This window comes from Tetrahymena thermophila, assembly GCF_000189635.1.
Source record: "Tetrahymena thermophila SB210 genomic scaffold scf_8254649, whole genome shotgun sequence".
NCBI lineage: Eukaryota > Ciliophora > Oligohymenophorea > Hymenostomatida > Tetrahymenidae > Tetrahymena > Tetrahymena thermophila.
This window is the reverse complement of record NW_002476417.1, coordinates 723,349-738,287: the sequence shown is the minus strand read 5'-3', so window position 1 is coordinate 738,287 and position 14,939 is coordinate 723,349. Positions and strand designations below refer to the sequence as shown.

General features: G+C 23.4%; 2 protein-coding genes across 2 annotated transcripts; both read right to left on the bottom strand. All coding sequences in view use genetic code 6, as the record gives it.

Annotated features, from left to right (window-relative positions):
* Positions 1–569: 569 nt before the first annotated feature.
* Positions 570–7,695, bottom strand: TTHERM_00275790 (transmembrane protein, putative; the record flags this gene model as incomplete). The annotated part of the gene is made up of 9 exons (XM_001016020.3): positions 7,442–7,695; positions 7,255–7,354; positions 6,959–7,025; positions 6,672–6,850; positions 6,467–6,585; positions 6,270–6,379; positions 5,535–5,758; positions 5,220–5,455; positions 570–4,644 (listed from the first exon to the last, which is right to left on the bottom strand). Exons 1-9 carry the CDS (start codon positions 7,549–7,551, stop codon positions 570–572), a joined length of 5,220 nt encoding a protein of 1,739 aa, XP_001016020.2. The 5' UTR covers positions 7,552–7,695.
* A 1,173-nt stretch (positions 7,696–8,868) lies between these two features.
* TTHERM_00275780 (transmembrane protein, putative) lies at positions 8,869–14,473 on the bottom strand (the record flags this gene model as incomplete). Its single annotated transcript, XM_001016019.2, has 11 exons — positions 8,869–11,977; positions 12,269–12,618; positions 12,697–12,781; positions 12,853–13,079; positions 13,154–13,371; positions 13,424–13,533; positions 13,618–13,736; positions 13,788–13,963; positions 14,021–14,084; positions 14,201–14,300; positions 14,460–14,473. 11 exons carry the CDS (start codon positions 14,471–14,473, stop codon positions 8,869–8,871), a joined length of 4,572 nt encoding a protein of 1,523 aa, XP_001016019.2.
* Between the last annotated feature and the right edge of the window lie 466 nt (positions 14,474–14,939).

The following is a 14,939-nucleotide window of genomic DNA, read 5'->3' as shown; positions in this document are numbered from 1 at the left end:
TTGGTAATTTCATTTGTCTATTTTTAAATGAAATGTATAAATCCATTTTAATTAAATATCACCACTAAAAAATTGAGGTTGTTACTCAAACTATGTTAATTAACAAATCTAATCTATACTAATTAAGTATATCAAATACAATTTTAGTCTTCAAATTCTGTAATGATAGTTGCATCAAAGCGTTTAAAAAAACTAAATAGATAAAATATTTAATCAAAAATTAATAATTTATTTTATTTAATTGTCAATCATTTGCTCAAATGGTAAATTAAGATTTGATACATTTTTAGAATAAATTTTCAAATTTAAAAGCGCAAAAATAAATGAATATATTCAAATAAGCTTTAGATATATATCCTTTTGTTAATTCGTCTACAACATGTAATTAATTATCATCTTTTTTTATATATTCAATACAATAATTTAATTTAATTATATTTTAATTAATTATTTATTTATTACAATTTTTAAAAATATAAAGTACAAATGTAAAGTTCATAAGGCAGGCTACTGTAATTATTTTTTTGGTTTTATTTAGCTAATTGAAATGAGATAAACAATTTTTTTTTTCATTTGAAAAATCTTCTCTGTAAAATGTAAAAGTTTTATATTTCGGTTCTTTTATAAAAAAGATAAGTAAACAAATCTTGCTCCTTGGTAAATATATGAAATTTTTTTATTTTAGTCTTAGGTATTTCATACATAATTTTAGTATTGCTAATTAAGGGCATTGTTTCCTATCTTCTAAACATATCTTTGTTATCTTGCTTAGGAGATATTTGTAATTGTTATTATTCAAACAAATCATATGTCGTTTCTCTGTTTCTAAAATTTTAGCCCTGCAAAGTTGAAGGAGTGTTTAAAAAGCTATGTTTTTACTAAGCATTATTCATTAAATGGTTTTTATTAATTGAAATTCTTGGTTATCTATTTATTTTTGTGAGATGCATGTGATCTTAAAAAGATCCTTGAGTATTAAATTAGTTTTAAATCAACATAGAATTAGAAGATTCTTAGTGATTTCTTACAATTTTTTATGAAACTGTCATTTGACTAGGTGTATCTTATTTTATTGAACTAAAGAAATTAATAACGGTTGGCTGTTTGTGGAATGTATCAAGGAGAGTTGTAAAATTTTATATAAATTTGCTTTCGTTGCTTATAGGAGAGTGCTAAGAGAAATAAAATGAAAATAGGATAGATTTCCTTTTTACTTAAGATACATCGAACGGTACTGCTATTTCTTGAAGTGACATCTCTTTAAGGGATTTGAATATTGACGATTCCCATTCGGTATATTAGGATTATTGATGATCGCTTTAAGATTAATTCTCTTAGACCAAACCTAGTGGAGAATTTAATCCATTTACATTATGGTTTCTTATTAAAATAGGAGATTAGTCTTCAAAGCTATTTTAGAAATATATGGACACTGACTTTTCTCTTTAGATTTTTAGAGCTTACTTGATGTTTTCAAAGCAAATCTCCCAGTGCTTGTTATTTTAAAAGATCATAAGCGGTTAAAGAACTTGAAATTCTTAGTTGTACAAAATTATACAAACTTTATCATCTGTCTTAACAAAAGTTTGCTTAAATCTTTAAAGTATTTTTAGCTATAGACTTTGATGGTAAGATGATGAATAGGATAGCTCTTAAATATCTATAAGGACATAGATATCATAAGATATAGGTACAATTTTTTCAATTCTTTTCTCTATAAAATATGTAGGTAAATTTTCCTTTTTGAATATGCTTTTTAAAAAATAGAGAGACTTTTTTTAGTATTGTTAAGTTTGTGATTTTTCGAGGTAATTTGTTAAAGAATTGCAACCATCTTTTATTAAACCCTTTTTAATTTAGATTACACCTCTAATATAATAGAAAGCTGTACGAATAATATAGGTTTCTTCAATTATCTACTAATCTTGCTTAGGATTATTGGTTCTCAATATTGATAATTTTCTTTTTTAAGAAGGGGAGTTACATCCTTTTGGTAATAAGTTTTTTTATCTGTTTTTAAGTATAAGTTATTCAAAATTTCTAGTAGCCTCTTTTAAAGTGCACTCAGATAAGATATCTTCATTTAAATAGACAAATATTTCACTCAAGTAAATATGAATAAAAATAATAATTTCTAGTAGTTTAAATGAGTCTTGTTAGTGTTTCTTTAAATAGGTACCAACTCTGAGACAAGTTTTGAAATGTAGGACTGCTTATCTGAGCAAGTAATTACTCCTTGCATCTCTACCAATTAATTATATATCATCATGAAAGGAAAGTGCAAGCTCTTTGAAAGAAAGAGAAATAAAATAGAGTCTATTAAAGAACTACTAAAGAGAGTAATAATCGAAGCAAAGCTATCCTGATTAGAGAACTTCATTAAAATGAGATATTGACGTCACTTCAAATTACTAAAATCCACATGAAAGAGATATACTATATCTTTCGATAGCCTCTTCGAATTTCTCTTAGCCGAAGTAGAGATTACCGATGTCAAAGTAGGCCATACCTACAGCAGAAATATTATTTATATATTTAAAAATAGTAACTGCTTAATTCAAGCTAAACAATGAGGAAGCAAAATCTTCTCTTTCATACCCTTCTTCCATATAGTGAATCACACCAAATAAATGCTTAAAAGTATTTACAATGACTTCAATTTCATGTGAATAGGTTTAGATATCTTCCAAATTAACAACAGTATCAAATTCCTGGTTTTATTGCTACATAAACTCTTCAACATCAAACTCATTTTAAAGTAGAGTAACTTCATATTGTTATTGTTGTTACGAACTTTATTTATAAATTGGTGTTAAGTCTTCATTCAAGACAGCTTCTTTTTTTCTTTGGGCAGAAGAATCAAGAGTTTAAATGGTTTTTAACTGAATTTTTATGTTATTATTACTTTCAATGTCTTTACCCTGCTGCTGTCTAGGAGTAATTGATGCCTTAAATTATTTAGCACTTTCTTTTATTTAAGCTAGCTACTGCTTCAAAAACTGCTATGTTCTTTGGAGAAAGTTAATACCTTTTATTTGCTTTGATTCAAATTTTATAGATTCAACTACCTCCTTTCTTACTCCATTACTATGAAAATTTATATTATTTTCAGGTACCTAATTATAGCATTGCTATTCGATGTCAGTGATTAGATAATTACTAACTTGTTTTTCTATTTCAGTTCGTAGGATTGCATCCTCAAACTTTTAAGCAGTCTTTTCACTAAAGTGAATAGAGTCACTTTATTTCTTTGATATTTAGTTATCAGGAAAATCTTTTGGAGTCAGTGGAGTTATGCTTGCAATTTTATTATCATCAATTAGAATTGGTTATTAATTTGTTTGTAGAGTGATTTAATCATTTGACTTAAATGAGAATGTGCTATTTTTAGCTGGTGAATTTTTCTTCTACTAATCAGATTCATTTATTTGATTAACTTAAGTTTAAGGAATAGCTGCTTATTATTAACTCTCCTTATAATATAAGCTTAACTTTTTCAAGTTGCTTCTATTAGTTCTAGCAGCTTATTTGTTAAGCTCTAAAAATTCTTCATCTCTATCATTTTCAAGACGAGGCGTTTACTGATAAGGAATAATATTAATAGGGTGGTTAGATTCGAATATAGAATTTTAAAAAGCTTGATTGTTTTGCTAGGAAGGTAAATCTTTTCTTTCAGATTTTTCTTCTTTGTTAGTAATTAAATCGTTACCATTCTACTACTGTTAATTTATGGTGCTATCTACTTCTGATTATTCATCTTATTCCTCGCACTACTGTCCATGAGAATATTATTTCGTTTTGAGGCAAAGGTGAGAAAATATGTGTTATTAATTGTATTTTTATATTTGAGAATCACTCGATTTCCTAAGGAGTTTGTTGCTATTTAACTAAATTAAGTAGCGATTGATATGTTGTTGCTTTACTTTTTAATTTAAAGTGTGTTATGGAGAGGAGTTTTAACTTTAGATTTATGTGGTAAAAATTTAATTTTGCTAGGGAATTTAATTACTTGTAACTAATTGACTTTAGTAAGCTTTATCATTTTCATATTTTTCTAATTGATTTAAGCTTTCGCTATTTCTATCACATGTAATCATGAGGCTAGTATTTTTTCTCAGTGCTACTTGTTTAATAAATCTTTCTGATTGCTAATTTCCACTTTCTAATGATGATTTTCTCCCTTTTAAAGGTATAATAGATGTGTTCATTAAATTGTTTTTGTCATAGTTATATTTGTTATTATTCATTTTATCAATTTATTTTTTTTTACGATCTGCTGGTTTATTTGTAGGGCAGTTGTAGCATTCAGATTAATCAAAATTCGATTTGTTAGGTACTTTTTTAACATTTTCATATTTATCTACTCTCTAGTTAATAAATGTCTTAAGCAGCTTTATAGGTACTTCTATCCTAAAAACTAACACAGCTGCATAATGCATGATGCAACCAAATATAATAACTAAAATTAAAAATGGTTATAAAAAATTGCATAAATATGTAATTCTTTTTTCCCATGAACTCGATTAAAGAAGGTCACTTATATCATTTTAAACTCTTCCAACATACATAACTATTGAGGATTGTTTTTAAAGGCTAAATGGACTTACTAATTATCTCACTATTACAGGGTAAACTATTGCAATACTTTAAATAAAAATAAGTTATTCATAAATTAAATAAATTATGTCGAGTTAAATTAATATTTGTCAATAACGCACCTAAAAAATATGTATTTGATAATAGGTATTTCAAATCGAAATTTGTCAATAAAATGTGCTTGATTTGAAAGCTAAATTAAGCAAAAAAAGTTCATTTTTTTCATGTTTAGTATTTTTTTCAAATAATTAACCTCAGCTAAAGCTAAGGTGCGTGAACACAATATAATGATTATGCAAAATAATTACATCATATACTATTAAATTAACAATTATTGTGGGGGAGTGTTTATTTTATAAATAATATCAAAAATGATCAGTTTATTATTAATTTTTCTAAAAGCTTGAATTTAATATATTACAATATTAAAATTGTTCAGAGTAAGATAAGCCACAAAATTTATTTGTATAAAAATTAGAACTCATTTCAAAATTATTTTAAAGCCTAGAAAATTATTTATTTTTTTTTTATAAATTGATAAACAGATTCTTTTGTTATAGATAACTTTATTAATCTATCCAAAAGAAAAAATAATAAAAGAAATAAATATAAAAATTAGTTACTAATTTTAGTTCGCTTTTGAAAATTAAAAGAAGTAAGGATCTTAATTTGAGTTAGTACTATCATATTAATTATTTATATTTTATTGACTGTATTCCTTTAAGTCTTCTAATTATTTTATGAAATCCTATTTTTATCTATACAATTAAGAACTTGTAGATAAATGTATTCCATATTCTAAGTCTTCCCAAGTAACTGACATGCTGTCAAGATTGTTCCAATCTTTGTGGAAAAATATCTAATATTAGTTTAAATTTAAGATAAATTAAAATTCTATTCAGAAAGAAAATAAAATATTTGTCAAGTAAAAATTTTACTGTATTATTTAATGGATGGAAAAAAATTGTGTAGCCCTAAAATAAACTGCTATTTGTATATAAATCTTAGGGCTTAAATATGTTCTCTATTAGATTTTATAAGTCATAATCTAGGCCTAGAACAGAAAGAAATTAGTTAGTTACATTATTATTAAACCTTTAAGCTATGGTCATTCCAATTACGCCTGTGAATGCAAATTTATATGGTATTGTGAATATTTAGCCTTTTTATAGTTTTAAATTGATATTATTATAATAAGTGAATAAATAAGAACACAGTATGATTAAGTGTATTTTTGTAGGTATGGTAGTATCTATTACATTGATGAAAATAGTACATCAATTATGATTAACTTACAAAATTTAAATTTTGTCATTAAAATAAATAATTTTAAATGCTATTAAAGATTTAGTAAGCGAATAATTAGCTTGAGGTTTTAAAATAAGTGTAAATATCCTTAATTATTTTTTTAGAAAGTATTGCTTTGATAATTAATTAATTTACTTTATTATAATAATAACAATATATTAGAAACTATTATTTTACTAGTAGATTGAATCACTTGTATTTAATCAAAAATTGGTATAAAAGGAAATATTCTGAACAATTAAGAATTTTGAAGGAAACAATTTTTTGATTTTTTTTAAATTTTCTTTATCGTGAAATATTCTTTCTTACTAATTCTACTCACTTTTTTACTTTTACATTATAAGTAATTCTGTAAAATATTTTACCATTATTTTAAAGAGAATCTTCGTACCATAATCTACATCGAGGATCATACGTGTATAACCCAGTGTCTGTGCAATTAGGTAGTTAAGGAATATTTTAAAGATTAAATTTTCTAATATATAAAAATTAAATGAATAAATAAGTAAGTAACTTTTTATTTAGAAACATTCAAATAAAAATATTATTTCTTAAAAATTACTATGCTGGAAAAGAAACCATTTACGAAGTGTCATAGCCATTATATGCAAAAGTTACATGAAGTAGTTATTTTCGACTCGAGTAAACTATAGCCTTAGTGTAGAATGAGAAAATGTCATTCTATTAATATCAATAAATATTTTTAATTCAATAAGTATTTAAAATTAATATGTAGAAATAATATAAAAGATATAATTTTCAATTACTTCAATCTATCTTTTTTATTCTTCTTAGCTTAAATCTTCAAATTTTGTGATGTACCGATGGTACCAGAGATTTAAATAATTAGGATTTTGATTAAATTTTTAATAGACTAAAGGGTTGCTGCATTAATTCTTTTCAAATAACCCGACATGGCATTCCATTTACTTCTTATAATTTTTATCTATTATTTATAATAAATGGTTATAAATAGAACATAAAACATCAAACAAAAGAAGAAAATAGCTAAAGAAAAAATTGCATTAAAATGTAATTAAAAAAACTAGTTTACTTATCCGAACTTTTCCTTAATTTATTTTACTAAACATAGAATAGAGACTTGTGACATCACTTGATAGCTTTTATATTGATCAAAGAAAGAGAGTTAATAAAAATGAATTGATATAGTTGGTACTGCTTTCCATGAGCTTATTAATGATTTATATTAATTTAACTAAATTAGTAAAATTGATAAAGAAGAATAGTTAGTTTCCTTTACGCTAATTAATTTTTTTAATCCTATGAAATTATAAATAAGTAAGGTACCCCCACTTCTTAAATGAGAAAAATGTAAGTATAAATTATTACCCCTTAGTACTATATTTCGGTTATAACTTTGTCAAGATAGGCATAGTTATGAAGTCTCTGCTTCTCTATATTTAAAATCTAACTTTAACTTATTTGCTGCCTAAATTTTAAAATATTTTTTATGATTAACCACTTCATTTATCATAAAAATGTTTCTAAGATTATTAAGTATGAAAAGGCGTTTTACCATTCAACTATTGCTCTTTGGAAAAGGAAATTATAAACTACTATTAAAAATAGAGATCCTGTTGTAATAGGTATCGAGATGGAGCAAATGAACTAAAAAACTATTCCCATCTTCCTTTTATTTTCTTATTTTTTATTCTTTCTTTTTACCCTATTTATTTAGTTAAGTCTTTATCCTACTATAAACTTTTGATAGACTTAGCTAGGCTTTTATTCAATTAAAATACAGAGATATATTTTTTTTTTCCCTTTTTTGTTTTATTTAAAGTTTTGATGATGGATCTATTAAAACTTTGATAATTGCCGCAAATATCACATTATACTCAAATTACTATTTTTATTTTAATAGAGTACCAGACTAAATTCCCCCAACCATTCAAGGATTAATCTTTACTAAATCATATTCCAATTTTATTTCTACCTAAAAAACCTACATAATTAAAGTTTCTTGTTGGCTCACCAATAATTAGAGCAAATATAGTTTATGGTTAATTATTACGTAATATACTCAACATACAAATACATAGCTTTCAAAAAACAGTCTTAATATCTAAAAAGGACTTTCAATAAGCAAAAATCCAATTTAATTGTATTTTTTATAGATCCAATAATATTTAATTTGAAGTTTTAAATATACATATTAAAGAGCTAACATTAAGCTAGTTAGTAAGTTTCTTAATTTAAAATTTTTATTTTAGATTTACTAATTTATTGACTTTAGAGGATTAAGTCTATTATTAAATTAGAATTATAAAAAAAATAGCATCTTTAAATCAAATACTAGAAATATGTTTAATTTTTATACTAATGATATCCTATTAGATAATATTATGATACACTATCAAAGCAAAATAAGAGTATTATTAATTAAAATAAAGTTTAGTGAGTCATTAAAATATAATATATATCTTAAATGACTTACATTACATCTTTCGATCTAAAAATATAATCAAATACTCTCTATTTTTCTGCTTCATTCTTTTTTTCAAGTTTTTTAAATATTTTTTTTTCTTAAAAAAAACAAATTAAAAAATATGTGATAAATTTTAATATTTTTTTAACACAATAATTGATTATCTTTTGAGTGTTTAAAATTTTATCAATAATTTATTCATCAAATAGTTCATCAAAAGCTAAAAATATATATTTTTTTATTTTTATTATTACAACCATTAATATTTAATGTATTTTTTTTAGGTTTTAATGAGTAATGAATAATTTTTTATAAAAAATAATTACAATTTTATTCAAATTGAAATAATTAATAAAATGAAAAGCTACATACAAAACCAACTATAATCTTTTATATTTATATTAATGTAAAAAGAAATAAATATCTTAGACACAGCATAAAATTAATAATTGGTGTGGAAAATGTAAAGTAATAATCAATATTAGAAAATAATTAGAGGTCTTTTAATATTTTAATCATTTAAACAAGGCATCAAATACTTTGTGAAAATCTATTTTTTTATGACGGAGCTTTGATAAGTAGTAAAACATCTGTGATTAATTCGAAAAAATGTAAAATTTTTAAAAATCAATGTTAATAAGAGAAGGGAATGGATTTTCTTATGTTATTTTGTTTTCTTTTTCTGGTTACTTTTACTCTTAATTTATCTTTATATCACTCAAATCTTTTGGTTTTTACTATTAGGAATCCCTTTCTTAATAAAAAAAATTTGAAAATTAGTTAGACGATTCCTTGTTTTTGTTAGATTTTGTTATATTTTTTTCAAGCAAAATTTTTTCTTTTTTTAAATCTTAAAGATTATTCCTATTATTTAATGAATCACTTGATTATGATATGTTGAACAGTTCAGTATTCTCATCTGTATAATTTTATAGTTCTTCTTTTTAAAGGTAGTTTGCATTGGAGTCACCTTTACTGTTATTCAAACAATCTCTAGTAAAGCTATTTAATTGGTTTTTGCTTAAATCAATAATTTAATTATCATTCATAAAGTTAATTATTTATTTATTACCAATAACTTCTTTATCGTGATTATGATTGATATCACCGTTTTTAGGAAAAAATTTAGTCTCATTATTATGCATTGGAGGTATAAAATTTAAGCTTTCTCCATTAATGGTTGTTAAATCATTAGTTAGTTAACTTAATTAAAAGCTTTGAGTGTTTTTCTAATTTGATGAAGATTAATCAATTTCATCTCTATGATTTTCTATTATTTAGCTTTTATAAGCTGCTATATTTGATTATTCTCTTGCTAATGGTAGAAAAAAATTTAATATTTTAGGATGTTAAGGCATCATTTTGGTTACAAATTTTAATTTTTCTTAAAATAGATTTTAGTCAGGGATTGGAGATTAAGTGCTGTAGAAGCAAAAAGTTACCAACATTATTTTTTTATTTTACTACAAATTATTTTCTTTTAACAATTGTTTTTCATTGTATTGTTGAATTACCTCCTTAATTAAATTGAAAAACGCTTCTTCCCAGCTTATTTAAGGTTTACCTATTTGTTGAAATATAGTCTCGTAATCTTCAGAGAAAGTTATTTAATTTGAATCTTTTCTAGAAAATAGAGTCCCTTAAGATGTTAACCTCTCTTTTCTTCTGTTGTTATCAATTTCTTATTAGTTTGTATTAAATTACTAATTGTTGCTCATCGAAATATTATTATAATTCAATGATTGCTATTATCCATATATTTTTTTATTAAATTTTGATTGTAATTCATTATTTCCGTTTAGAAAATCTCTTAAAATCTTTTAACTTCTCAACTAATACGAATTATTTTCAAATGGAAACAGGTGCTACAAAACTTTAAATTCTTGGTCATAACCTGCCAAAAATATTTTATCAGCCCTTTACAAAAAGTGTTCCTTTAAGTACTAAAAAATGGCTTCTTAATATTATTATATCCATGCTAGTTCATTTAAATTTTATTTAATTATTTTTTTAGCAAAGCTATTTACACGATTTTTAGTTTGAATGCTATTAACTTATTAAGTATTTGTTTTATTGCCAAAAACAATATTCTAAGTTGATTAAAACAATATGAATATATTATAACTATCATTGTTTTAAAAGCGTGAGTACATTAGATTAATTTTTTTACTAACTAAATTAAACTTATCAAACGTATCTTTTATATACTTTAAAGCTTTACTTCTAAAATAATAAATTGAAGAAAACTCAAGATAATCAGTGAATTTCTAGCATGCCTAATAATACTTTTCTTATTTTATGAGAAATACACCTTAGATTAACGAAAAATAATTAGATATTTGTTGATATGAAAAAAATATTTGTTAGTTTTTGTTCTTATTTCTATCGATTTCATGCTTTAAAGTCTAAAGAAGTTATAAAGCTGCCTTAAATTCGCTTTAAGCAGAAAATAAATCATTTAAATGTATGTTTACTTCAGACTATGTCAGCTTTATAAATATTTGAATCTCAATTTTTTTGAGATTTTCTTCATTAATTAAATTACAAATATTAAACGAAGTGTTTAAATATTCTTTAGAGAGTCTAAGCCAATTTAAGCTTTCAATATTTCCATTTTTTTCATAAATAGATGCACTCAAAGAAAAACCTATTTCTGAAACTGCAAACCCACAAATATACAAAGTAGGTAGCAAACTCCTAAGATAATTAGGGTCAATTTTTTGCAAATTACATTAGTTTCTATTTCGAAACATATCAAATAATGCTTAAATAGTAGGTATGTAATTATGCTAAAGACTCACAATAAGTGATTGTTAATAGTATTCTATACATTACTTAAATTCATATTTATCTAATAAAATATTTCCTATTTCTTTATAGACAAGCACCTATGCATTAAAATTTTTTACATACCTAAACACTTTCAAAGCCTATCTTAGCCTGGTAAGCTTTTCCCATTCATCCTATGTTTCTTCGTAACCTCCTTCTAAGTACTATATTATTTCTGAAAATTCTTAAATTGTAGAGATTATGATTTGCATTTCATGGAACATAATTGGAATATCTGTTAACTTTATATTTAGTACTTATTTCATATCTTTCTCACTAAAAACCGCTATCTGCCTTAACTATCTTGATATCATTTGATTTTAAGACCTTTCTTCTATTTTTTCTTAAATTTTGCGATTAGCATTCATCCTTCCTTTACTTCCTGTTAGTTTTCTCCTAGGAGAAGGGTTTAGTTTGAAAATATTCTAAGAGAAATTATCTGTCTTGCTACCCATATTGTAGTTCCCTTTATGCTAACTTGTTTCTGAGTATAAATACTTACTAATTCCATTTTACTATTAAAAGCGCTAATTTTGTGATGCTAACTCAGGATTCTATGAAAGGTAATAATACTGAGATTGGTGAATGCTTCTAGTTTACTTTAAAGGACTTAAGCACTAAACATTTTATTTAATTTTAGGATTATTTTCATTAGAATTTTTATTTGATTAAATAGGTGCTGTCGTAACTAGATCTTATTAGTTGAATATGTTTTATTAATTAAAGAATAAATTTTGATTAGACTAAATTTAACTTTATGATTATGGAATTTGTTGATTTTACTAGTTATTCAGCCTTTAATTTTAAATATTATTTTTAAAAAAGTAACACTTAGTATCATTTAACGTTTAATCAACCTGTTAATTATAGAAAAGCAACTTAGTTGGGGAGTTTTATAAATGTTGTGTAATATTGTTTTAAAAACTAAATTCTTAATTTTAAGGGGATTGAAGCTATGCATTAAAAAAATTATCTTTTTATTATAACTATTAAAATAAAAAATTGTTATTATATTTTATTGTATTTTTACTGCCTAAATATTATAATATTTAAAATTGATTTTCTTAATTAATTTGCATTAAGTACCCACTATAATTATTATTTTTACTAATATTGTCAGACATAAATTTTTTATCTTTGTAATTAAATAACTACTGCTAAAGACTATCTTAGTCGTTTAAATCTATCCCTTGATCTTTTTGATTAATAGACTCTAAGATTTTTCCTTTTTTTTCACTTAATTTTTTAAATTCGCTTTTTTTTGAAAGATTATGTTCTTTTTGCCTAGTCTGTTATCCAAATTTGATTATTTTTTATCTAGTGAGTTCTTACATAAAGTATGCCTATAACATTCTGAGAGGAATATCAATTTAATAGTATAAAACAGCTGCATAGTGCATGACAGCACAAAATATTATAAACAATATAACAAAAGACTGTAAAATAAATAACAATATATCAAATTAGTTAAAAACTCCTTGATTTTGGAAAATATATCTCAAATCTCGATTTACTCTTGCTACAAACATAACAATTTAATTTTTCTTTTTGTTTTTATTTGCATATACGACGCTCGTCACTTATATAGGGTAAATTAAACTAAAACTTATTAGTTGAATATTCAAAAAATTCTTTACTAGGATAGTTTATAAATTAAATTAATAACTTACTATTTTACTCCATCCTTCTCAAAAGATTGAAAAAAATTATCAATATTTGTCATATTTTCTATGGAATAGTTGTAGGTATGAGCAAATTTTATGCTGTCAGACACTTGCTGAGTAAATGAAGCTTTATCCTTTTACATATTAGGATAGGTTTCATTTTAGAGATATTCAAAATCTGGCCAACTGAAAGTTTATTTAGAAAATCTACTCCAATTTTTATGGTAAAAAATCTATATATTTTTTTTAGTTCATTTTATTATAAAATAAATTTAAGAATAAATTAATCATTAAATAAATTAATTACTGTCATATTTTTTTCATGAAAAAATACTGTATATCCTTCTTAGTCTCCAACTTATTATTAGTCTTAAGGTTGAAAAATATTTGTTATCAATTCAGAGATATCGTAGTCGATACTTATAATTGATAACATATTTCCAAAATCGTCAAATATCTTAGTTGATATTGTCATACCTATGTTTCCATCAAATGAGAATTAATATGGCTCTATAAATACTTGTCCTTTTATATTTCTTTATATTAAATTAATTTTTATTGTATTATTAAATTATACCTTCTTATTAAAGAGCTTGTTGATACCAAGAACGACATCTTGGATCATAATCAACTATATGTTTACCAGGTTAACAAATTTAAAAAGTGATTCCAGTATAATTATAAGACCTAATTAATTAATTACATTTAATTACACGTTACTTTGTTATTTTGTGTAAATGTTTTTATTTAAATCAAGAATTTATCATTTACTATCCGGGAGCAGCCACCATCAGAGAAGTATTGTAAGTGTTATAAATCCAAGTGGCTATAAATAACTAATCTTTCCTATAATCATAAATCGATCTTGTGTAGAATTAAAAGTATTTATTCTATTAAAAAAATAAATGTTTGTATTGTTATAGAATATAAATAATTTCTACTAATTCAAAGAAATGTTTTTCATCGTCTTATAAGTCTTAGGATTTAAGTATTTCCCTGTGAAACCACAGATTAACCCAATTCATGTTTTTTTTTTATTCTTCATTTATATCTAGTGGGCACAAGTTCATGCTTTAAGCTATAACTGAGCACTCCTTTTATCGATATTAGCTGCTTTCTAATTACCAAAAATTGTTATTTAATATAAATTAATCATTATAAATAATATGTATACTTATCAGTTACTAATTTACTATTTTTTTATAAATGGCCTCTAAAGTAGTCATGTCATTAGATAGCTTTTAATTAGTTGATGAATTATATAAAAATTATTTTATTACTTGTATAAATCTAAATAAATTGTTGTTGCAATGATATAAATATGTATGTCAATAAATTCAAAATATGTAATTACTGCTTAATACTATAGTTCTGATATTATTTTGTTCAAATAAACATAATTATGGAGACGCTGTTTTTCAAAATATATTTATTGTTGAGTACTGATTTCTTACCTTTTTTTATTGAATTTAAAGATGTTTAAACACTATAAATAAACAGTAATTTTTTAACCCTACCATTAACTAAGAGCACTTTGCAAAAGATAGTAGTAAGAAATTAACAATCCTACGCTTCCTATAGTTATAGGAATAGAAATAATACAAATAAATTACATTATATAACCCATATTTTATATCTTTTGTATGCTACTAACTATTTATTTATTTATTTAGTTAAATGAATTAGGAATACTTTTAATTTATAAAGGCTACTTTAAAAAACCTTCCTTTTGTTTAACTATATTATTTACTTTTAATTTAATTAGTAAAAAGATTACAAGGAAAGTATTAATTAGTCATAAATTGTGCTTTTAACGATGTTTATATATTTTTTTATATGTGGTAAAAAAATTTTTATTTAAATTATTTATGTTATTTCATAATTATTTTATTTTTGGCAAAATAAAGTTTGTAGTCTAGTAAGAATTGATTGATATTTCCATATTGTTATATTTTTCTAATAAGTAGTAATTAAATATTATTAATTAATTATAAACTATGAGAAAAATACTTTTTGTATTATTATATTAAGACTTTCTATTTTCTCTAAAATATTTTATTTTATGAATTATTGTAAAGGACAAAAAAATAATC